General features: G+C 36.4%; 1 protein-coding gene across 1 annotated transcript in view; it reads right to left on the bottom strand.

The window, feature by feature from the left end:
- The window catches only part of LOC115217575 (BTB/POZ domain-containing protein kctd15-like), a 36,016-nt gene extending 11,411 nt beyond the window's left edge, over positions 1-24,605 (bottom strand). The window contains exon 1 of the mRNA XM_036509411.1: positions 24,549-24,605. Coding sequence (XP_036365304.1) covers positions 24,549-24,605 — 57 coding nt within the window. The remainder of the gene's footprint in view (positions 1-24,548) is intronic.
- Between the last annotated feature and the right edge of the window lie 2,961 nt (positions 24,606-27,566).

A 27,566-nucleotide genomic window follows, 5' to 3' on the forward strand; every position in this document is an offset into this window, starting at 1 on the left:
GCCCCGATAATACAATAAATTGGACGAACTTGAATAGCTTGCCATGTACTATCCTTTTCTACTCTAGGCACAAGGCCCGAAATTTGGTACTTAATTTATCGACCCCAGAAGGATTAAAGGGAAAGTCTACCGCGGTGGAATATGAACTCAGAACGTAAAGACAGACGAAATGCCTATTTCTTTACTACGGGGCTAAACACAGAGGAGACAAACAAGGACAGACAAACAGATTAAGTCGATTACGTCAACCCCAGTGCATCACTGGTATTTAATTTATCGACCCCGAAAGCATGAAATACAAAATCGACCACGGCGGAATTTGAACTCGAATGCAGCGGCGGAGAAAATACCACAAAGCATTTCGCCCGGCGTGCTAACGAGTTTGCCAGCTCGCCGCCTTGTACCCTGTACTATCCTGCAATCTTTAGCATGATTGTGTGTATGTGTATGTGTGTGTTGTGTGCGCGCGCGTGCACGTATTAACTGTCTTATTTCAGTCTGTGGACTGTGGTCAAGCAACAATAATCCCTCGACTGATTGTAGTCCATCATATTGGAGCTTATACACAATGCTTTTATTTTTCTTCTGTTTGGTATTCATTTTAGCAACCACTAGATCACTGGGCAAGTACAAAAATATAGACAAACATACAAAAGTCACACATATATGTATATGTGTGTATGTGAATGTACATGTGTGTGTGTGTGTGTGTGTGTGTGTGTGTGTGTGTTTGTGTGTAGCTGAGAGATCTGTAAACACATCTATCTTTCGCTTAATTTTGATGGAGAATTAACATGATACATTGTGATGAGGGTGGATTTTAGTATTAGGGAAACTTTCCATCCGATGCTTCTCTACCTTTTCCGTTTACCCAAATTCACTTCGAGTGCTTGAGTCGCTTCGTGTTTATAACGGTTTCAAATTTTAGCACAGGACCTGCAGTTTTTGATGGAAGGGACAAGTCGATTACATCGACTCCAGTACTTTACTGGTTCTTATTTCATTGACTTCGAAAGGATGAAAAGCAAAGTCGACCTCCTCGGAATTTAAGTCCAGAAAGGTTCTGTCGGCTCGTTACCTTATTCGTGGTTATAATTCTTTCTAACTCTTACCAATTTTAATATAAGAGGCCAACAATTTTAGGGGAAGTTGTAGTCGAATAAATTGACCCCAGTGTTCAACTGGTACATATTTAATCGATCTTGAACGAATGAAATACAAAATTGACCTCGGCAAAATTTCAACTCAGAATTTGTCCAACTTGCTAACGGTTCTACCAGCTCTACGTCTTACTTGTTATAATAAAGACCACGATGCTATGAAGTGGATGCGAAAAGAATATCTTAACATCTTGGTCATGTGATTAATAGAAACAATGTTTGGTCCTTAATTGTCCAGTAACATCCTATTGATCTCAGAGAGGTAGAATTTCAAATTTGGCAACGATCATGCCCTTCTCATACGTTGAGCAGCTTAAACGTCTACCATCGTGACACCTTACCACTCATTCATCCATTAATGTACGCAAATACGAACACATCCACAAACACACACATGCACACAAACAGCGACACACACTCAATCACCCATACAAACTCACACTCAATCATCCACACAAACTGACGCAATGATACACGGACAGACAGACAGACAGACTCACTCACTCACTTACTGCCAATGTAAAATGAACCTCTCAGCTTTAAATTATAGCAACAACACCCAATTATGGGTGGAAATATCACGAGAAATATGTCGGATTTTGATAACAAAAGTGTAGAGCATCGGAAAAATTACATTACAGGATTTAGTTACGTTTATTTAGATTTCGAGTATGAATTCCACCAAATATATTTTGCCATGTGTTCCGATAATTTAAACATCTAAATCAAGGACAAAGTTCTAAGTAATCGACTATAATCAGCCCTGTTAAGTGCAACCTTATAACTAATTTATAAGTTACTATATTATAAAGTTTAACCTTAATAAAAACAAGAAACTATACAATAATCTGTATTGATTACGAACAGAATCAGTGCAACTATGATGATAGTTGTCGGTATGATTATAGTTATATATAGTTAACTGCTCATTTATTTTCAAATATTTAAACCAAAAGGTTATTATTTAGTTGAGCTCGGTTTAATTAGCACTGTTATCTACTATATAAATAATATTTTTTTTTTTAATTTTCTACTATATAAATAATATTACTTTTTATTAATTCTTAATTATTTTTTATGTAGGTCATGTCTAAGAAATGTTAGTCCGTGTACGTTTAAGTGTGCATGTGCGTATGTGCAAAAATGTGTGTGTATGTATGTATGAGTGTGTGTACCCGTGGGAGTGTGTTGATATATGTGTGAGTGTATATGTATTATATTTCTGCCTATATATGCGTGTGTGTGCGTACTCATACACGAATGCGTATGTGTAATATGTGTGTGATTTGACTCGCATATGCACAATGTTAATCACATCATTTAACCTTGTCGATAACCTTTCCTGTTTCTTGAGTTTCTGCAGCGGGGTCGTAGCTATTGTATACTTACGTGCGTGTATATCTATGCGCATATTAGAGGCGCAATGGCCCAGTGGTTAGGGAAGTGGACTCGCGGTCGTAGGATCGCGGTTTCGATTCCCAGACCGGGCGATATGAGTGTTTATTGAGCGAAAACACCTAAAGTTCCACGAGGCTCCGGCAGGGGATGGTGGTGATCCCTGCTGTACTCTTTCACCACAACTTTCTCTCACTCTTACTTCCTGTTTCTGTTGTACCTGTATTTCAAAGGGCCGGCCTTGTCACTCTCTGTGTCACGCTGAATATCCCCGAGAACTACGTTAAGGGTACACGTGTCTGTGGAGTGCTCAGCCACTTACACGTTAATTTTACGAGCAGGCTGTTCCGTTGATCGGATCAACCGGAACCCTCGTCGTCGTAACCGACGAAGTGCTTCCATCCATGCGCATATATACGTTTGTAAGTAATGTAAATATGGATGAAAGTAATCTTAACATGTATATATTTAGGTATGTATGCGTAAATGAATGAATGGATGGGTGGGTGGGTGGATGGAGGGGTAGCTCTATTACTCTTTTACTGGGTTCAGTCAGTTGACTGTGGCCATGCTGGAGCACCGCCTTTAGTTGATCAAATCGACCCCGTGACTTTTTTCTTTGTAAGCCCAGTACTTATTCGATCGGTCTCTTTTGCTGAACCGCTAAGTTACGGGGATATAAACACACCAGCATCGGTTGTCAAGCAATGTTACTACAAGAAACACAGACACTCAAACATACACACACACTCATATATATATATATATATTATATATATATATACGACGGGCTTCTTTGTGTTTCCTTCTACCAAATCCACTCACAAGGTTTTGGTCGGCCCGAGGCTATAGTAGAAGACACTTGCCCAAGGTGCCACGCAGTGGGACTGAAACCAGAGCCATGTGCTTGGTAAGCAAGCTACTTACCACACAGCCACTCCTAGCTGTATGAATGTTTGTAGGTCATGCTTCATTTTTTGCCATATTCACTGTATCGTATATATAATTACACACATACACACACAAAATATCAAGCAAAACCGAGCCAAGTGGAGCAAGTCAGTGTAACCAGTAGTATGGATTTGTATAATAAGAACAAAGAAAGGCGACATGATTAAATAACTAAAATTATTATCGTCATTTCAAGTGGAGGGAAAGGTAAAAAAACCAACAATCAGCGAACAGAAGTGGATTGAAAAAATTTTCATCATCTCTGCCAATCAGCAACTGTTAGGAATTTAAACGGCAAGTAGGAGAAGACAGTCTGTTTTTCTATGGAGACAAGAGTACAGCTGTGAATATATTCACCAAATATTTACATGCTAATAATTAAATGATATGAGAAGCACTCCGTCGGTTACGACGACGAGGGTTCCGGTTGATCCGAATCAACGGAACAGCCTGCTCGTGAAATTAACGCGTAAGTTAACGTCTGAGCACTCCACAGACACGTGTACCCTTAATGTAGTTCTCGGGGATATTCAGCGTGAGTGACACAGAGAGTGACTAAGGCCGGCCCTTTGAAATACAGGTACAACAGAAACAGGAAGTAAGAGTGAGAGAAAGTTGTGGTGAAAGAGTACAGCAGGGATCACCACCATCCCCTGACGGAGACTCGTGGAGCTTTTAGGTGTGTTCGCTCAATAAACACTCACAACGCCCGGTCTGGGAATCGAAACCGCGATCCTATGACCGCGAGTCCACTGCCCTAACCACTGGGCCATTGCGCCTCCACAATTAAATGATATATATACATGCTTATAATTCTGTGTAATGCGCTTCGAGATTCACTGTTCCAAAACAGAATCTTTTTACGTTATCACGAAAGTTTATAAATTAAACGACGCTAGCAATATGTGTGCGTGTATGAGAGTATGTGTGTGTATGTGAGTTTGTGTGTGTGTGACTGTGTGTGTATTTACCGGCTTACATAATACATAGAATCTGTTGTCTTTTCGAGTGTGTTTGGCATGCATAAGCTATTAACATTGACAATTGCTTGTAGACCACAATATGATATAAGGTAAAATAAAATATGATTTGCGCAGGCCTTATACCCAAGAAGTGTAAAAAAGAATATATATATTTGTGAAATTGTATTTTTCCAACTATATTTGGTAACAGCCCCAAAGCTTGAATTATACATATATGCATAAAAATGTTTGTGGATTTGTAAATCCGACACTACATTTGCAACTAAATTTGGTATGAGAACCCTAAAGCTAGAATGATAATAAATAAGATTCATCAGAGACACAGGGTCAAATGTTGTAGCGTAATACTTATATTTGAATTATATTAACCCCAGTATTTGATAGATACCCTGTTTTATCGAATCTCAGATGATGTAACAGAATACAAAGGGGACATGGATGAGATTTGAACTCGGAAAGAAATTAATGCAACAAAACATTCTATCCAATGATCTCTTGATTTCATTATTGTTGTTGTTGTTGTTATTATTATTATTATTATTATTATTATTATTCAGTAGTTTTATTTTTATAGCGTGCTTTCACTTCACTACCGAGCGCAGCTCTGTGTGCCTTGGGTATGTGCTGTGATTTGTTGTGATGCTCTGATGGTCATTGTATGGAAAGTGTTCTGCGTAGGATGTGTGCAGTGCCTAGTAGTGCAATTTTCTGTATGTTATATGTGTTTGTAAGTCCTGGTGTTTTTGTTATGTATTTGTCTGAATATTTTTTTATCGTGCCTAATGCACCTACTATGATATGAATTGTTTCTGTTTTCAGGTTCCACATTCTAGTTACCTCTATTTCCAGGTCTTTGTATTTTGAGAGTTTCTCCATTTCTTTTAGAGACACGTTGTCATCTGCCGGTATTGATACATCAATTAGAAAGCATTTTTTTTCTTCATGATCTCTGACAACTATATCTGGTCTGTTGGCCTTAATTTCTCTATCTGTGTGTATCGGCATATCCCAGAGTATGGTTGCTTTCTCGTTTTCTGTGACCTTTTCTGGTGTGTGCCTATACCATCTTTTTTCTGTTGTTATTCCATAATGTTGGCATAGCTTCCAATGTATGTAGGTTCCAACTCTGTCATTATTATTATTATTAATTATTATTATTATTATTATTATTATTATTATTCAGTAGTACATTTTTTTATATCGTGCTTTCACTTCACTACCGAGCACAGCTCTGTGTGCCTTGGGTATGTACTGTGATTTATTGTAATGCTCTGATGGTTATTGTATGGAAAGTGTTCTGCGTAGGATGTGTGAAGTGCCTAGTAGTGCAATTTTCTGTATGTTATATGCGTTTGTAAGTCCTGGTGTTTTTGTTATATATTTGTCTGAATATTTTTTATCATGCCTAATGCACCTATTATGATAGGAATTTTTTCTGTTTTTAGATTCCACATTCTGGTTACCTCTATTTCCAGGTCTTTGTATTTTGAAAGTTTCTCCATTTCTTTTAGAGACACGTTGTCATCAGCTGGTATTGATACATCATCATTATTATTATTATTATTATTATTATTATTATTATTATTATTATTATTATTATTGTTATTATTATTATTAATTTGTATTTTCTGGGTCTGGAGGATATAGCCCCTGACTCTGTACAGTTGTGCAGTATAGAGAAGTAGAACATTTGCGAAGTGAGGGAGGAAGGAAATATTTATGAAAAGAAACTGAACGAAACAACGACAGAGAAAATGAAAGAAAAAAGAGATTGTAGTGTTGAATAAATTTTGAAGAAAATTGAAGTTAGAGAATAAAAGAGTTCACCAGGACATAAGGAATTGTTGTTGTTGATGATGATGTTACTGTTACTCTTTAGCCCCCATGTCAGTTCTGATGATGCAGAACACCGATCAAAGCTTTTCTGACCCTATGTTCATCCGCCTTTTATTCTCTCCAGCGTATCTAGGACTATAGCAATAATTTATTCCATCATTATTTCTTAAGGCAGTAGTGTCCGGTTTAAACGAACTTGGATGAAGGTTTCAGTATTTCGGGTGACCCGATAACGTAGAGAACCTCTTCCCAATGATTCATGAAAATCTGGCAAATAATACAGTAGTAAAAAATAGATGCACCTGGACTAACCTACGACTAACTAACTAAATAGGACTTACCTACAGAAAAATTTTAAGCTGGCACTGCTTATTAAAAGGAACAAATTTACCTCTTCATTTCCGCTAAAACGGCAACTTAGAGGAATGAACTGCACTTAGCATGCTGCCCCTAATTCGCAGTCAGGGATTTTTCGAGACTGCCGTTAACATTCAATGCGTTGCACAGCATCGTAGTCCTAAGCCGGAGTGAGTACATGATCCACTGGCGGGATACTGATAACTTGAGTCAACTTCAGGTCATAGAGTAGTGTGGATGCGGCTGATAGGAACGATTATATAAAGAGAACATTGTTGAATTAAGTATCAAAGGACACTGTGTCGTAACCTGCATTGGTAAAGATCAGTAGATCTAAGCATGGCTCTGGAGTTAATTTTGTTTTGCAACTGCGTAGCTTCCATTTCGATCAAATTGTATCATAATTTAAGCATAGGTCTTCAGTCATATTTTCAGATCGGTAAAATTTTGTGAAGGAAATTTGCTGTGCAGAAACTGTGCGGAAATCCGCTGCAACGATTGCTTCTGTTCGAGAGTGGAAAATTAGTTTAAAAAAACACAAAAAACCTTTAGTGTGGTACAATTTATAAGAATATTCAAGTCGGGTTTTCAATCTAAAAGTTACTAAGTTTCTATTCACTCATCAATCTCGGAGGTCGTTAAAACTTTTGGGGTTTCTGTCCTAATTTCTTTGAATGAATCTTAAAAAAGCAAAATCAATTTGCAAATCCAAGATAGGTAACACATTTTCATTTATTGTGAGATCTGTTGAGGTTAATATTTCCAGGGTTGCCTTTCATATAATATCATAGAAATGAACAAAAAGAAAACAAGTGATGCGAGAAAGAATGAATGTAATAAGGAGTATACAAAAATTTATTTGGAAATATAGATTGATAGATACGTTTGACTATGAGGAGGAATGATAGCCTAAATGATGATGAGTGAGAGTGAAAGAAGAATGGCGTATTAGGAAGAATCAGACAGAGGAGTGTATGCACAGACACGTGCACACACACACATATACACATAGACAGACAGATAGATAGATAGATAGATAGATAGATAGATAGATAGATAGATAGATAGATAGATAGATAGATAGAGAGATAGATAAATAGATAGATAGACAGATAGATTAAGAGCGAGAGAGACAGAGGAAAGGAAAAGAAAGACAGAGAGAGACTTACAGATAGACAAACAAAAAGGGGGAAGAGAGCGATCGAGAAAGAAAAATGTTTAATCAAGTGTCTAATTGCTTAATTGATTCATTGATTAATTAACTGGTTGATTTAATTGATCGATAGAATTATTAAGAAAATGTACGAGGCGGGAGTGCTGTGTGAGTGTATGTGCATGTGTACGTGAGTGTGTGTGTGCTTGCGTGTGTGTGTGTGTGTATGTGTGTGTTTGCGCGTGTGTGGGCATGCGAGAATGTATTTACATGTTGGTGCGTGTGCGTACGTGTGCCTGTGTGTGTGTGTTTGCGCGCTCGCTGTTGCGCATGAGTGTAAATGTTTGTATGTGTATGTGTGTGTTTGTGATCCATATGGAGAAAGGAGGATAAATGCAGAGTAATTGTTTGAAATATTTTCAAAGATGAATGAAGACGAAGGAGAGAAGGGAAAGAGAGGTGAGAGTGAGAAGAGAGAGGGAGTGGGAGAAACGGTGGGAGAAACGGAGAGCGAACGAGAAAGAAAGTTAAGAAGGGTGAGAGTGGGATGTACTTGAGGAAGTTGTAACTGGAATAGCAGAAAACAAGAGATAGAGAGAAACAGAAAGAAAAAAAAGAAAAGGTAAAAAGTGTGTGTGTGAGAGAGAGAGAGGGAGAGGGAGAGAGCGAGAGCGAGCGAGTGAAAGAATGTATTATATAGACATGTCTATGGAACAAAATGATAGAAGAGAGATAAAAAGAAAATATGTTGTGATAGCAAGATTGTTATATATATAATATATATATATATATATACATACACACACACCACACACCACACACACTCACACACATATATATAGGCGCAGGAATATCTATGTGGTAAGTAGCTTGCTTACCAACCACATGATTCTGGATTCAATCCCACTGCGTGTTACCTTGGGCAAATGCATCGAGCCGAACAAAGCTCTGTGAGTGGATTTGGTAGACAGAAATTGAAAGAAGCCTGTCGTGTACACACACACACACACACACACACACATATATATATATATATATATATATATGCCGGATCGAACTGTCTCAAGCGTAACAGCCTGAAACAGTAAGGACATCTGGTATACTTAACTGAAGAAAGAAGGCCTCGAATGACCCGTGTCTTTCTTTGCCTGTCCTTTTAATTGTTGTTTCTCCTGTCCGCCTTTGTATCGTCTATCTGTCCGAATGTTTTATGGTCCTCTATTGCGTTTGTGTTCCCTTATGTGTGTGTATGTGTGTGTTTGTGTGTGTGTGTGTGTGTGTGTGTGTGTGTGTGTCTATGTTTGTACCCCCATCATCGCTTGACAACCGATGCTGGTGTGTTTATGTCCCCGCAACAGTGGTTTGGCAAAAGAGTGATAGAATAAGTACTAGGCCTACGAAGATTAAATCCTGGGGTCGATTTGTTCGACTAAATGTAGTGCTCCAGCATGGCCACAGTCGAATGACTGCAGCAAATAAAAGAATATCTTATAACCGAAAAAGAAACCTACTCTCTATCAGAGAAGGAAACACGCATAGAGAGAAACGGGCAAATAGAAACATAGATAGATAGATAGATAGAAACAGAGAGAGAGGGGAGAATTAGAGAGAGGGGAGAAAGAGAGAAAGAGGAGAAAGAGAAATGGAGAGAGGGGAGAGAGAGAGAGAGACTGGCTGACAGACAGAAAAAATAAAAAGAATGTCAACATATTTGTTCCAAATTTTGGCACATGGTGAGAATTTTCGGGAAAGAGGATAAGTTGATTCACTGGTTCTTGTTTTATCAACCCCGAAAGTACGAAAGGCAAAGTCGACCTCGGCTGAATGTAGTCTCATAACATAACAATGGACGAAATACCGCTAACGATTCTGCCAGTTCGTTTTCTTAGATTGTATTGATAATATTAACAAAATATAATACTAGTGGTTATTAAATGTTAGATAGGTTGACAGCTTATTTTTTATATACACGATCTTATAGTAAATAATTTATTATTTCTGTTGTATTAAGTATTGTTGCTACTGATTGACGAAGCGTCTAGCTTATCTCAAAGAAAACTGTTAGGTTTTTACATGCATACATACATACATACATTCATACATACATACATACATACATACATACATACATACATACATACATACATTACATACATTGACACACAATTATATCCACCTATATATATAAATATATGCGTACAATTATATATGTATGTATACACATATACAGATATAAAAGGGTGTATGTGATACATATAACACACAAGCATACGTATGCATGTATGTGTATATATATATATATATATATATATTCAAAAAGTGCCAGCATTCTCTGCCGTTAATTGCCGTGGACTCAATATTTGGGCAGTGAGATATTAAACCCTCCAGAGATAATAAGAATTTATAAATCACTTATGCTAAGTAGGTTAAACGACTGCTCACCACTTTGGTCTCGTACTAGACTAGGTCTTACATCCTAACCAGAGAAATTCCATAGATGTTTCGCAGCTTTAGCCATGCTACCAAGAACGACGTAATGTATTAACGGATACGCACAAAATCCCACTCGTACCAACCCATACATCACGCGTTGGTACATAATATGAGTTTATGTGTGTATATATGAGTATGTGTATGCTAAACAATATATACGTATGCACACTCACTTAGATATGCATGCTTATATATTTGTGTATATATATATAGTTTACGTGCGTATTTATACAGACACAAACATTAGTATATATATATATATATATATATATATATATTATATATAGAGAGAGAGAGAGAGAGATAGATAGATAGATAGATAGATAGATAGATAGATAGATAGATAGATAGATAGATAGATAGATAGAAATATTTTCTTTTGCCCTACCTTCATTCACTAGATTGTGATCATAATAGGGCACCACATTCAAGGTTTTTTGTGTAATATATAACTGAAAAAATACTTATTACTGTGTTGTATTTATTTTATCGGCTCCTAGTTGCTGAACCGCTAATTTACAGGATACAACACGAACATGCATATAGATTATAACTTCATAGAACGTACCTATTCATGCACGTTGCTGTGAAAAAAACTATTCATTGATAATGTGCATTCGAGCGGGTGTTTTCCACTGATGTTCAATCATTATATGAAGTCATGTCAGTTATTTTTTCACACAATTACATAATCTTTTGTGAGTATCATAGTAATCTTTACAAATCGAAATCCTCATAGATTTTTGTGTTTGATTGGTAGAAATATAAAGGGTTCAGTTGGAGGGGATAAAGTAGTACCCATGATCTTTGCAGGTCTCTCAAACTGCTTAGGTTGATGCTTCAGCTGTCAAAAGACTGAATACCTGTCTAGTGTGTAGAAAATTCATACTCGGAGAGTAAGCCACCCGGTTGATTCTAATGCTCTCAGTATAATTATCTCTGTAAAAGTTACATATTCGCTAGAAGGTGTCAATCACCCCAGATTACAAGAATAAACACAGTAATGTAAGCTAACGAAATAAAATTGCTGCCGCATTAAAAGACAACATCATCGTGGTTCAGACCTATTGTAGAATTGAAGCTTATTCCTTCCTGCTAAAAATTAACCCTTTAATCAAACGTTATTTCCAATGTTGATATGACAAATATATGCTATTCCTACTACCAAAATATTGAGTTGTCCGGAAAGTTCGTGCCGATTCTCAAAGGAAAGAAAAAGGTCAGTAAATACTTGCCGTTAGATTTTTAATCAACCAAATATGAACCATTTTGTTGCACAACGCATCTCCCTCTTTCCTTTAACTTGAAAATACCCTCTTCCCAGAAATCCTATTCTATGGACTCAACCATGTTCTAAAACAAGTCGAAAGATAAACTACTATAAATCGGCACGAACTTTCCGGCCAACCCAACAGATTCGGGTATGGAGAGCTATATCTCATGGACATGGAAACCACCTAAAGGTGAAAATCAATTGTTTCCGAATGAGAGACTGATAACAAAAGAATTGCAAAACTGTCAAGAATACGTAGTTCCACGTTGTACTGACCCAAAATACTAACATGGGGATATAGTCAAAATAAAATATAGATTTTTGCTAATTTAATAAGGTATGTGATAAATGCATATTATATATATATAATCATTGTTAAAATCATAATTTAGGGTATCTAACAGATACCATCACGCTTGAAATAGCAGCCAAAATTTGGCTCTAAAACCTTAGATACCCCCCCCATGTTTGCCTCTTGATAAGTTAGATATTTAAATAACGATCTTATCCTTATTTAAATAAATTTATGTATATATATATATATACATACAGAGAGAGAGAGGGGGAGAGGAAAGGGGCGGAGAGTGAGGGAGTATGGAGAGAGGGGAAAGGGAGAAGGGAGAAAGAGGCACCTAGTTTAGACTGTAGATTTGATTCTTAGGCTGGGTGGTGAGCTGTGTCCTGATGCAAAACATTTCATTTCCTGTTGCTCCTGTCCAGCTGGGCAAAATGAATAATCCTGCGACGGACTTAGGGAAGAATGTATACTCCACAGAATCTGGGAAACCGGCCTAATGAGAATATGAGTCGGGAAGGAGCTTTGATCCTTTTTTCTTTTTGACATATATGTAACACGCACAAACACACATACACACAAGCTATGTCTATCAGAAGAAACGTTTGTAATGCTAAATAAATGTCATGGCCATGTAAGAGTAGAAACACATCTGAACTTAGGCTAACACCATTAACGTCCTCATGCTCATACTTCTGCATGCATCTACAGACGGTCTATTTGAAGAGCTCCCCAGATAAACTGCACTCGTCAGGTACGAACTTCAAAGCTCAGAGTCTTCACATGTCGCCATCAGTCACCGTAATACAAACATTTAAACATATCACACTGATCATCATTTTAATCGCCCCACTTTTCTTCTTTATATTTTCTTAACCCATCCCTATTTTCTTCCTTTTATCTAATTCATCTCTTTGTCATCCTTAATTTGTCTTTCTGTAAGTTTAACAACTGAGCGACACGCTATTTATTAGTCTATGTACTCGCCTTTCATTCAGAGCCCCCGACTATCTATTACCCTAATTTCTTTCATGTCCTTTTACCTTTCTAAATTTGTATCCAACATTTAATTTATCTTTTTGCATGCATGCAAATCTCTACCCCTCTCTCTCTCTTTCTCATATATATATATATATATATATATATCAGCCCTACCCATTCCTACTATTATATACTTAATGTCTGTTCAATAGCTTTTCATTCACACATAATCAACCATGTTAAACTTTCTGTAAAACCCGTTTTCTTAAACAATCTCTCTTTCACAGTTTTAGGGACCTCGTACTCCCACCTTACGACAGACTGAAGTTGTACCTGATGCTTTGTCAGACAGCATATTTATCTATCTCTTAATGTAGCCTTTGCCTGTTGGACTAATCCAGAAATTTCCCTTTATACTTGTTTGGTGTTTGCAATCTGATCATATGCAGAAGTTAGCTTGATAATAACCAACACAATTCTAATCACCACCACATCCCCAATCACCTTAACTGGCTTTCATACTGAGTCATAGCCTCAAGAAACAATCGTTCATTCAGCTAGAAATAACAACCAAATTTCCCTCAGATGGTAAGCTGTTGTCTTCAAAACAACAATAATACATTGCATAATGGTAAGTTAGAGACACTATGTTTGAAGAACTAAAAGATGAGATAGTCACAGCTGGAATATGTTAGGTTATAGGTCCACTAAATTAGATGGAAACTGGGTATGTGTGTACATATATAGTTAATCCAAACATGAACAAAGAGAAAACACAACAACGCGAGGACATGGAACAAGTATAGTGTTATTGGACGCTCAGCAAAGGAAAGAAAGAAGGAGGATTTAACGTTTCCAGCGGAGCTCTTCGTCAGAAACATAGAAAAAGGTAAGGTCCAAGGAAGGGAAGACGGCCAGATACATGTGTGTGTGTGTGTGTGTGTGTGTGTATGTGTGTGTGTGTGTGTGTGTGTGTGTGTGTGTGTATAAGTGTATGTTTCTAAGTGTTGTGTTTGACGTCCACCACAAACAGACAATCGCTGTTTGTCTGTTTACTCCCTTGGAACTGAGTAGCTAGGCAAAAGAAATCGATAGATAAGTACTAAATTTTAAAGTAAGTGCTGGAATCGATCTGTTTAACCAAACCTTTCAAAGCGGTGCCCCAGTATGACCGCAGTCCAGTAACTTAAACAAGTAAAAGATAAAAGAAAAAACGTTTTGCGATATTCTGCTACAAACGTTTACGATATGAGTTCAAATCCTACGGATTTCAAATACCAATAATATATACAAGGGCCGATTTAGCCCATTGCCATTATATCTGTTCCCTTATAAAATTGTGGGCCTCTGGCAACGTAAGGAATTAGCATTTGAAGTTATAAATCTATTTCATTTCGCTCGATTAAGTAGAGATATTCGGCTGTCAGACTTTTGAAGTGGTTTCGAAACAACTTTCAGTTCAACACCACATCGCCCCACCAACAGCACCACCACCATTACCACCTTCCCTCCACCACCAAATCTACCATCAATACTACGCCTACCATTACCCTCACCACCACCTGTCTTCACACCACGCCCATCAGCAAGCACTATGCCTAAACTACCACCCCAACATTACCAACCCCTTCGTCCTACCCAGCCCTTGCATTCATTTTCCTTCCTTTCCGGCTCAATAGATTCATTACCCGCATCCCACCCGTCATTATATACCAAACAACCGTTCCCCGTTAATAACAATAGAACAACAGTGAATGAATGAATAGATAAACAAATAAATAAAACGGCCCTTGTTTAAGTGTTGAGAAATGAACCGGCAACACCTGAATTAGGGTACGTTAGTGAAAGGGCAGGAGAAAAGATGGAGGCTGGGCAGAGGAAACAGAGACTAAATTTGTAAATAATATCTGCGTGCATGCGTACGTGTCTACGAGTGATAGATAGATAGAAAGAGAGATAGAGACAGAGAAAGAGAGATAGAGACAGAGAGAGAGAGAGAGAGAAAAAAAAAAGAAAGACAGACACAGACAGAGAGAAGAGAGAGGGGAGTAAGGGAAACTGAGTCAGTGAGTAGTCGAATGAGTGTGAAAATGCGTGGGAGAGAGAGAGAGAGAGAGAGAGAGAGAGAGAGAGAGGGGGGGATAGAGGGAGGAAAAGAGAGAAAGTGTGTGTGAGTGAGTAATTCAGTAAGTGGGTAGTCGAATGAGCGAGAGAATGCGTGGGAGAAAGAAAGAAAGAAAGAGAAAGAGAGAAGAGAGAGTCCGATTAACAATCTGATTATAGTTAACAGAGAAGAATTAAGGAATGCGTACGTATATGCAAGAGAGGCCTCGTGTGTGTTATTCGTCTGTGTGTGTGTGAGTACACCCACCCACCCACCAACCTTCACACACATGCCATCCATGGATTATTGTTCTTATTATTATATGCCTATAATATAAATATATATATATATACATTTATATATATATATATATATTATATATATATATATATATATATATATATATTATATATATATATATAAATATAAATATATATATATAATATATATATATATATATATATATATAGGCATATAGTAATAATAACAATAATCCTTTGATGGCATATATGTGTGTTGTGTGCATGTGTGTGTATATAAGTATATTTATATACATGTATATATATATATATATATATATGTGTGAGTGTGTGTGTGTGTGGTGATTGGTAGGCAGTCAAAACAAATTAGATAGATGCTTAGTTTTATAGGATTGGCGGATAAGCTCATATCGATAAATATAAATAGAAAAAGTATGGATACGTTTTGGTAGTGTCATATTAAATGTATTTACACATTTTTTGTCTTATTTCATTGCTTCTATTTCGTTATAAGCAAATATTTCATAATTCCATCTTTGTAATAATTCACATTAACCGAATCGCTCACACATGTGATATATGTCTGCTTTTTACACACACAAACACATACACACACACATGCATATCTATGCATCTCTTCCCCTCTCTCTCTATCTATCATGTATCATTCATTCTATTTCAGCCACACACGTGTGTACATACATATTTACACACTCACATATATTCGAATATGTTTTTGTGTGTATAAGGTTGAAAAAATATCATTATAGGTATAAATATACCATAAGCAATTATAGAAAAATGGAGGAGGAAAAGATATTGAATCAAAATTAGATTTAATACAAAACAGGATTCAATACATGCGCGCGTTTCAAAGGACAATACAAATATGTAAGTAAAACATTATAATCATCGTAATTATAATTAAATTTATGCATTGTCAATCTCATCAGTGTGAGGAATTTTTGGAGGGACATCAAAAAAGTTTAATAAAATAAAGTAAATTAAGATAAAATAAGGGAGAATACAAATGGGGTAATAGGGAAAATATCGGATAATTACAAGCAGGTTGTGTGTATATGTATGTGCGAGTGTGAGTGTGTACGCGTGTGTGTCCGTAAGTGTGGAAGCACGTGGTTCAATGCTTAGGGTGTTGAACTCATGATCGTAAAAGAGAGCAGACAATGGTTGAAGCGTTCTGATGAAAGATCAGCTGAGCAAGGATTAAGTACCTATAAACAGAGAATGGAATTAATGTGTATGAGAGAGAAGTGGGTATTATTGAATAGTTGATCCCTCTAATGATTCTCCTCCTCTTTGCTGCCTTTTATTGGCATGTTATAGGTGGGGTTTATTTGGTTCAACGATACAAGGCTCCAAGAGCCAACAAATGATTGCGAGAATAGTTGATATGAATCTCTCTCTCTCTCTCTCTTTCCCTCCCTCACACACACACACACACACACACACACACACACATACACAACACACACACAAAATAGAAAGCAAATATAACTCTCCCACAAATGTTTGGAGGTGTCCTACTTCCGGAGCACGACATCAATCTACATATTCTGTCATCAGGAGGCCCTGATCTTAGAATATCATATAGTCAATATTATTTAGCTCTACACACACACACACACAGAGACACACACATAATATAACATTGCCAATATTATTTAGCTCCACACACACACACACAACACACACACACACACACACACACACACACACACACACACAGAATATAACATTGCCAATATTATTTAGCTCCACACACACACACATAATATAACATTGCCAATATTATTTAGCTCCACACACACACACACACACACATACAGTGCCACATAGTCAATATTATTTATCGTTCCCCGCCACTCACACACACAAATTTCTTTTGTGGAATAGTCTAAGAGTGAGAGAAGAATATATGAATATATGTTATAACAAATGTATATTTAGAATGCTTTACGTTAAAATACATGCAGTCATATGTGTTTATATTTTTAAAAGTTATGCTGCAGAACTGTACGAACTTAACGAAACAAAATCAAAATACACCCTGAGCGTGTTGCAGCATCAAAAAGATACTGTAAACTAATACAGTAAAACGACAGCAAGAACGAAAACATGGCGGCCACGACGACGACGACGAAAACGTGGCCGTCGTCGTCATTATCATCGTAAAAAAAACAGCAATAACAAAGAACAACAACATCATTATCAGTATCTTCATTAATATGAACACTGACAAAAACAAATTAATCAGTATCAGATTAGACATTACTTGTACAACATAACTGTAGGTAAAAATTTCACCTCCATATTAAATATATATATATATATATATATACACACAACAGCAACATCAATAATAATAATAATAATAATAATAATAATAATAATAATAATAATAATATAATAATAATGATAATAATAATAATGATAATGATAATAATAATAATAATAATAATAATAATAATAATAATAATAAAGTATGAAATGTTGTTATTGTTCAGAAATATGAAAGAGATAATTAATTAACTCTGATCTCTATTTGCAATGTTGATGTTTATGATACTGACTCAGAAATTATCTGTTTCTTTTTTATTTCCTTAATTAATGAAAAGTTCTAGAAATGTATATTTTTTAGCTTTTTTTTTTTATTAAACTTTTGCGAATCAATCTTCTTATCTATTTTTCATTTCCTGAAGCAATTCCCCTAATTCGCTCTTTGAACAACATTTGAGCGCTATTTTTTTTTTTTTTATATAAATATATTTTTTACGGCTTTGGTCTGCCATATAAGTGTTCTTGTTTTATCTTTTTTTTTTTTAGAAGTTGATGCCTTCTAACCACTGTCCAGAAGATTTGACTCCTTAAAGACATACTTCAACAGAAATGGTCGTAAAGATAAGAGATTCTCAACTCTTCTTTATAGAGTAGTTGGCCCACACATTCCAATAATGCATGTAAACTGGGCAACTACCCTACGGACGACTTAGTTTATGGGATTATATAGGATGACATATACCATATCAGAAATGTAGCGGTATTACAGTGATATCGCACATGCATTGAAGAACACATTCATACAAATTTGTCTTATGTTAGGAAGTACCTGAGATGTCATAACTAGAATAATAAATTCTCCCTCAAAGCTAAAGATTGGAATACAGGAAATTTAAGGATTCAGCGGTGTACCGTAATAAGAAAACTAAATCCTACTGTGAATAACATAAAACGATGTGCAACGTGATCTGCCAAATAACAGAACACCCAACCTGCTCATGTCGCAATCCACTCATTTACACATAGCTTTTCTATTCAGAGCTATTTGCAATCTCCTTTTTTTTCTTGATAAAAGGTTCTTTTTACGACGAAATATAGAAATGTAAGGAAAAATTGCCAACCATTGTTTTTAATTTATTTTCGGTTTTAGTCCTTTTTCTCCAGCTTTTTTGAATAACCCCCGATCAGAGAGATCAGAAGTAACAGTAAGCAAGTTTTGCTGTCCGGAAAGAAATCGACTGCAGGGAAGCACAACTGGTAGCAGGTTAAAGTGCTTCAAATACATGACTTCAAATACATGAAGTTTATTCAGAACGACCACAGTAATCTATACTATTTGTACAAAGGTTTAACACCTCTTAGTTATGAAGGTGGTGCACGAAATATAACAGAACGAATTAGTATCACAAACCGTTTCAAAGAACATTTCGAAGTCTTGCTTAATCTTGATTTTGCAGCTAACGGATGATCTCGAAACAACATTATACACAGGCCAAAGATGACCAGCTAAACCGCACTTATGATACTGTAAAAAGATATAAAAGATAATACCCCCACCACTAATGCCGACTCCTCGGCGATTCTAGTTGAGAAAAGCTATAACAAAGCAACAAGCATTGTTTGTTAGTCTTGAAGCTAAAAGAAACAGCAAGGGAGCGAAATGATGTAATGCGTTATTACTATTATACATAAAGAAGACGAATGAGTCTGTGGTGTTTCCAAAATCATTTTGAAGATTTCTGGTTAGAGACTTACTTCACCAACTCAACTCATTATCAAAGAATCACCTCCCTGAATCTCAATCTAGTTTTTGATATTTGAGAAACACTATTACTATATTCGTTCGTCAGATACAGAAGAAATCCTGAATAATCGTTGTACATTTACTTCTTTTGTCCTCACCTTGCTTTGCACATTTGTTCTGTAACTTGTGAAGCTATACGGTAAGTTCGAGCCAAATTTATCTGCTTACAAAAATTACTGATTTACTCGTATGACGCAAATGAGAACAGGAGTCTAATAGTCATTAACCACGAAACATGCAGCAAGCTAGAATCTTGTTCAACTGTTCTGTCCATGGACTAATACATGTTAACAAACACACACGTACGTACACAGATATATTGAGTGAAACAAGTAAAAGATACATATTACACTTATATGCATTACGCATTTACATATATAATATTCATGCACTTATATATACACAAATATAACACCTACCTCTTAAATACATATATATATCCAGAGGAGAGAGAGAGAGAGAGAGAGAGAGAGAGAGAGAGAGAGAGAGAGAGAGAGAGAGAGAGAGAGGTGAATAAGAGGGAGAGAGGGTGGAAACAAAGTAACACAGAAACAGATTCCAACCTAAAAGATACATTTTGGATAAGTGTATCACATTTTCACTCACTCACTCTCTCTTTCTGTGCATGTATGAATGTGTTTTTTGTGAGGGTACATAGGATAGATTGTGATAAACTGCTTTACTAAATACTAATATCAACGAATCTTTTCTCAAACTGTCTTAAACATTTCGATGAAGGATATAAGATGTCACATATATTTAACAATATAAGAATAACTTTATGTTCACTAACGCCATCTACTCATTTAACACTAAGTAGTCCAATCCCCATCAGAGTATGTAACATTTCATTGCCTACATAGTAGTGGATGTTCCAATTCTCATCTCGTGAGAAGCACCGTTTGTCGGTGACACTTTCTGCTTGTCCAAGCGAATTTCAGTCCTAACTGAATTGGTCTATGATCAACAGTATATCAGCTGTGACTAAATCATCGATTTTTCTGCTAAGATGATAGGAAGTGATTTGAGGGAAATTTTATTGTTTTTCATCATCACCATCACCAATGCAAAATTACTTTACGAATAAAGGTCTAAACAAATACAATATAACTATCTATGTAGAACTATAGGCGCAGGAGTGGCTGTGTGGTAAGTAGCTTGCTAACCAACCTCATGTTCCGGGTTCAGTCCCACTGCGTGGCATCTTGGACAAGTGTCTTCTGCTATAGCCCCGGGCCGACCAATGCCTTGTGAGTGGATTTGGTAGACGGAAACTGAAAGAAGTCTGTCGTATATATATGTATATACACACACACACAAAACAATCGACCCCATTGAAGATGATGAGGTGGGGGTAAGAGATCGGTGTGAAAGATGGGTTTGCGGTAGGGGTATTATGCGAATATAATGATCGTGTCGCGGCGACACAATAGGAATAAATAGATAGATAATTAGATAAATGGATGAGTGTATAGAGAGATAGACGAACAGGTAGCTAGGTAACTCGATAAATATATAAATAATTTTAGATATAGATAGATAGATAGATAGATAGATAGATAGATAGATAGATAGATAGATAGATAGATAGATAGATAGATAGATAGATAGATAGATAGATATATAGATAGATAGATAGATAGACAGATAGATAGATAGATAGATATACAGATAGATAGACAGACAAGTAGGTAGCCTGACAGTTAAACTGATAGATAGATAGATAGATAGATAGATAGATAGATAGATAGATAGATTGATAAATGGATAGATAAATAAATAGGTATATAAATAGATAGATAGGGATAAATAGATAGATAGATAGATAGATAGATAGACAAGTAGATAACCTGAGAGATAAACTAATAGATAGATAGATAGGTAGATAGATAAATGGATAGATAGTTAGATAGATAGGTAAATAGATAGTTAGACTTGATAAATAGCGTGTGAAAATAGCTGGACTCTTGCGTTAAAGGTTATTTGTAACTGTTGTTTCTAGCATATCTAGTAACTATATAATGGAATGATACAGAAATTTCTCATGAGTGTGTATGTGTGTGTATGTGTAAGTGTGTGTATGTGTGCTTAAGTGTATATATATGTGTGTGTATGTGTGAATGTGTGTGTGTGTGGGGGGGGCGTGTGCATGTGCGTGTGCGTGAGTGGCAGTGGGTCTAAGTGGTACTACATGCAGAGGTTACAGAGGTCAAATATCATTATCGTCCCAGATCAACAATGGCCCGGCATATTTATGATCAAAAGCAATCCAGCTTTGAATGCCCATTATTTAATTTTGCAATGTAGTATAAGTGAGATTTGACTGCTGTTCCATGTAGGTCGAGCAACGAGACTGAGACACCAGAAGACATATATTATGAATACAGAAAGCGTATATATATATATATATGCATATTCTTTTACTTGTTTTAGTCATGTGACTTCAGCCATCTTGGAGCACCGCCTTAAAGGGTTTTTAGTCGAACAAATTGACCCCAGGATTTATTCTTTGTAAGCTTAGTACTTACTCTATTGAATTCTTTTGCCGAACCGCTAAGTTACGTGGGCGTAAACATACCAATATCGGCTGTAAGTGATGGTGGGGGTACAAACACACACACGCAAACACACACACACACACACACACACATATATATATATATATATATATATATATATGGACAAGACAGGTTTCTTTAACTTTCCGTCTACCAAATCCACAAATCGATCCCAAGACTTATGCTTTGTAAGCCTAGTACTTATCCTATCGGTTCTTTTTTGCCGAACCGCTAAGTAACGGAGACGTAAACACACCAGCATCGGTTGCTAAGTGATGTTGGGGGGGGGACAGACACAGGCACACAAGCATATATATATATACGATGGGCTCCTTTCAGTTTCCGTCCACCAAATTCACTCACAAGGCTTTGGTCGGCTCAAGGCTATAGCAAAAGACACTTGCCTAAGCTGCCACGCGATGGGACTGAACCCGGAACCATGCGGTTGGTAAGAAAGCTACTTACCACACAGCCACAGCTTGATATAACACTAACTTGCATTGGCGTCGGTAAACAATAGGTGTTTTGTTGACTTATATCAGGCACGACCATTCACTTTGATAACATACGCACGCAACGCGCGCGCACACACACACGCACACACATCGGTAAAACTCACAGATTAGTAACATAATTTCCGTTGTATTCAAAGAGTATGGTACAAAAACCAGCACATGTAAGAATGTGTGTCAGTTGGTATTCATACAAACAAACAAGCATATATACACACACATTCACATACACACATAAGATATTGTAGATACGTATATACATGTATTTATTCACACACACACACACACACACACACACACACACATATATATATATATATATATATATGTGTGTGTGTGTGTATGTATGTATATATATATATATACCCACAATATGTGAATGTGTATCAATCGCGCCTGAAAAGGATAGAAAGGAAGGAGTAGGGAAGAGCATAAAGAGAGAGAGAGAGAGAATGCCAGAGAGTGAGAAAGAGAGTAGAGAGAGAGAGAGGCAGAGAGAGAGAGAGAGAATGCCAGAGAGTGAGAGAGAAAGAGACTAGAGAGAGAGAGAGGGGGAGAGAGAGAGAGAGAATGCCAGAGAGGGAGAGAGAAAGAGAGTAGAGAGAGAGGGAGAGGGAGAGAGAGAGAGAGAGAGAGAGAGAGAGAGAGAGAGAGAGAGAGAGAGAGAGCCAGAGAGGGAAAAAGAAAGACAAAACTGAAAGAAAGATTAGAAAAGAAAGTAAAAAAAAAAATGCTGAAATAATGAAGGTATAATAAGGTCCGAAAAAAACTGATGCAAGATTTCTAGTTTACTTTCTGTGCATGCAAAAAAAAAAAAAAGTACTCAGAATGTGTCATTGTAAGAGTACATATTAGCACGAACGTTTATTGTTTACATTTCCAATTGTGTAAGAGTCCAAATACAACGAGAAAATCCTTTTGAAAATGCATTTACGTTATTTATGAATTGTACAACCGTGAATGACTGGAATAAGACGAATTTTTAAGATTATTTATTTATTTATTTATTTATTTATGTACACGTACACATATACTGTGTATGTATGTGTGTGTGGTGTGTGTGTGTGTGTGTGTGTGTGTGTGTGTGTGTGTGCTATATATGTGTACGCACACACATATCGCACACATGTGCGTATATAGAGACGGAGGAGAGAAAGAGATAGAACTGCAACGAGAGGGAGGCACTAACAGACAAACAGGAATGCAAGATGTGGGCGTTATACACACACACACACACACACACACACACACACATATATATATATATATATATATATATATATAAGTATATGAAAGAATGGAGTTGAACGACTAGTTAACAAATATCCTTTATTCTCGACATATGTTTCGAAGGCTGCATATTCCTAGTTCTTTCTGATGTGAATTTGCTACCCAGGTATCGGTTATCTGGCAGAACCGAGAGCACGTCGGGAAAAGTGCTTAGTGGCAATTCGTCCGTCTTTAGGTTCTGAGTTCAAATTCCGCCAACTTCTCCTATCATTACTTCGGGGTCGATAAAATAAGTACCAATTGAGCATTGGGATCGATGAAATCGATTGACCCCTTCCTCTCCATCTGGTGACCTAGTGCCAAAAATTTTAAACCTATATATATATATGTGCGTGTGTGTGTGTGTGTGTATGTGTGTGTATATAATGACCAACACCTATCTAATATACACACACATACACACATGCATATACATGTGTCGGGCGTGCGCGCGCGTGTGAGATGTCCCTAATGTAGGAAGAATTTTAGCAGTTTTGTTCTGAGTGCGAAAGGCCGGCCGGTTCTATCGACCTAGTATTTGACCTATACTTCTGTTTATCGACTCTGGAGTGATGAAAGGCAAGGCTGACCCCAATGGAATTTAAACTAACATTGTGATATTTCTGGTAGGAATATCGCAACGCAATTTATTCCAAGCCCGTAACTTATTTTATCAATCGCAAAAATGAGAAAGTCAATTTAAAATACTCGGCGTTATTTTATCTGTCAAGCTACTAATTACGTGAAGAACTACCCAGAGAAACTGCTGCTCATCAAAAGACTGCACTGCATAGATTATTGAAAGTCGTGAGGGTGTCAAGCTAGTAGAATTATTTACATGCCAAATAAAGTGCTTCAACGCATACCTTTTGGCTTGCTGTTTTGAGTTCATATTCAATCGAAGTCAATACAATAAGAGTCATTTTAACACATCTAGCTTCATCAGCACAAAAATTTTAGGCCTTCTGCTTATAACAGAAAGATGTATGTATTTGCAGCCCTCTGCTTTCTGCGGTCAATATCTCACCAAGATAGACTATAGCTTTCGTGATTCCAATATCAATAAATTATAAAGTAGTGCTACATTGTGGGGAGGGGTTAATTTCACCAGCTTTGTCCAAAGAAAAGACAATAATAATAATAAATATAAAAAAGATGTCCGTTAATCGAGTCGGAGCTACTTATAAAACCAATTGCTTGATTGTTATTTGGAGCGGAAGTTAAGAGCTTAGAAGACAGGAAGTTAAAAGCTTTATTAGAGGGTGAGTGACAGTTAACTGTGTGTGAAAACTGGGACACAATGAATACGCTTCGATGAGTATAAATTTGAAAGCATAGTATTATAAGAATAATAAAAAATAATAATAACAATAATTACAGAAATGTATAGTTGCGTAGACGTCTCAAGTGCTTAGATGAGTGGAACTAAAGCAATGGGAACGGAGTGAGTGGGGCATATAAAAGCGTAAGAGAAGACTGGAAGATGAAAAGAGGTCATTGGAAGTTAAATGTATTTGAAAGGGGAGCGTTAAGAGGGCAACAGAGGAACGAAGGTTAAAAATCTGCTAATAGGCGGAAGTTGAAATCTTTAGAAAAGCGGAAATCCACTAAGGGAGTTAATTTTGACAATATTTGTGCTACATGAAATTAAATAGGGTTAGAATAATAGCTATTAAACGCAGGCATATTGGAATAATGAAACATGTTCAGGTTTTTTTTTTCTGTTTTCCTTAAGTTTTACAACAGATATAAACTGTTAAATTTTAGAGAAAGATACTAAATGTACTGGATATCTGCATTACGAATGGAATTGGAACTAATTCTTGAGCACTAATTCTTTTAATCACTAAACGAAAACCAAGCACTAAAGGGTATTAATACACTATTAAACTTTTGCATACGGTTTTCAAATGGTCACTCCTTACTATGTATGTGTGTGTGTCTGGGAGAAAGTGAGCGAGAGAGAGAGAAAGAAAGAGAGAGAGAAGAGAGAAGGAAAGAAAGAGAGAGAGAGAGAGAGAGAGAGAGAGAGAGAGAGAGAGAGAGAGAGAGAGAGGGAGACAGACAACTGACAGATAAGCTGACAAACAGCCTTTACTTCAAAAGTGTGACTACCGGGCTATTACTCTCATTTTAACAGTGATTTTCAGTCAATATGAACTTCGATGTTATCAGGCACCTTATTTCTTGATATGCACAAGTCACAGAATATATTCATTCTAGGAAACTTAATTTCTGGTCTATGACGAGAGATATACTTAATCCGGCTTACATGAGGCTAAGCAAAGGTAAAAGATATAGAACGTAGTTGATCGAATATGTAAATGTACTGGATGTTTTATAGTTTGAAATGTAGAGGTGTGAGACATTCAATGTTTCATATGTTGACATCAAACGTAAGAACATGCTGACAAATGTTTGAGGCACAGCATCGCAATTCCATAAATCGGTGACAGAAGTTGACTGTTTATGTAACAATGACGGAAAGCTAAATGTTGAGTATCATGGAGCGATTTGAACTGTGAATTTAAAAGGAGATAACTAAATACAGTCTCGACTACGTTTGACATAATGGTTTTAAATATCAGTAAAAAAGTGAAGCGTCACTATAGATGCCCTGACAATAGGCTAAGCACCATGGAAGTGCACCACACACACACACAGAAACACACACACGCACACATACACACACAGCAATTACTGATATGTCTTGTCTTCTCTATTTTCAAAGCTTTGCTGGACTTTTTTTTTTTTTGTATTTGAATCACTTCTGACTCCCTAACTGGGGGAGATTCTCTGAAACTTAAGTAATCCTTGGATTATGTTAATACGATCAAACGTAAGCTTCAACCATCATTGGATTATATCGTTTAATAATTTAGACTCGATTAAGATATTTTAAACCATATTTAGTAGTAGTGTTAGTAGTAACGGCAGCAGTAGTAGTTGTAGAAATAGTAATAGTAATTGTAGCTTTTTTTTTTTATTAACTATCATTATTCTTGATGACACCAGTAAATCGTGTTATTTGCACGCAGTTATGGGACGTACGTGGAATAATTACATCTTGACATCGGGTTAGATAGTTATGAAGCTTCTAAAATACGATCACACACGTATACCCCACCACACACACACACATATATATATGCATATGTGTGTGTGCGTGTGTTGTGTGCGAGTATACATGCATCAATATATTTTCGTATATATATATATATATATATATATTATATATATAGATAGATAGATAGATAGATAGATAGATAGATAGATAGATAGACTGATAGATAGATAGATAGATAGATAGATAGATAGATAGATAGATAGATAGATAGATAGACTGATAGATAGATAAATAGATAGATAGATAGATAGATAGATAGATAGATAGATAGATAGATAGATAGATAGATAGACAGATAGATAGATAGATAGAAAGGCTAAGTAGATAGATAGATAAATACACAGGTAGATAAGTATACAAATAGATAGATGCATGCACACATAGATTGATAAACAGATAGGTACACACCTACAGGCATACATCTGGTGAATATATTCCAGACCATGTTTTATCTGTTTTGTCTGAAGCTTATGTCCTTTTAATTAACTGTTCAGCTAATAATTTACTAGATTGCTATCGCTGTTGATTCGTGATCTCTAGCGGCGGATATACATACATAGACATATACGAATACACACTTACATATAGAAATATATATCGGGTACGTACGTACACACTCATGCAAGCTCACACGTATATAAGTGAGGCGGTGCGTGTGCATGTGTGTATATATATATTTTTTGTTTCAGGATCGATTACATAAACACCTATTTGTGCGAAAACATCGACTGGGCTTATCCTCAAAGAAGTGGGTTCA

The sequence above is a fragment of the Octopus sinensis genome, linkage group LG1 (genome assembly GCF_006345805.1).
Source record: "Octopus sinensis linkage group LG1, ASM634580v1, whole genome shotgun sequence".
Lineage (NCBI taxonomy): Eukaryota > Metazoa > Mollusca > Cephalopoda > Octopoda > Octopodidae > Octopus > Octopus sinensis.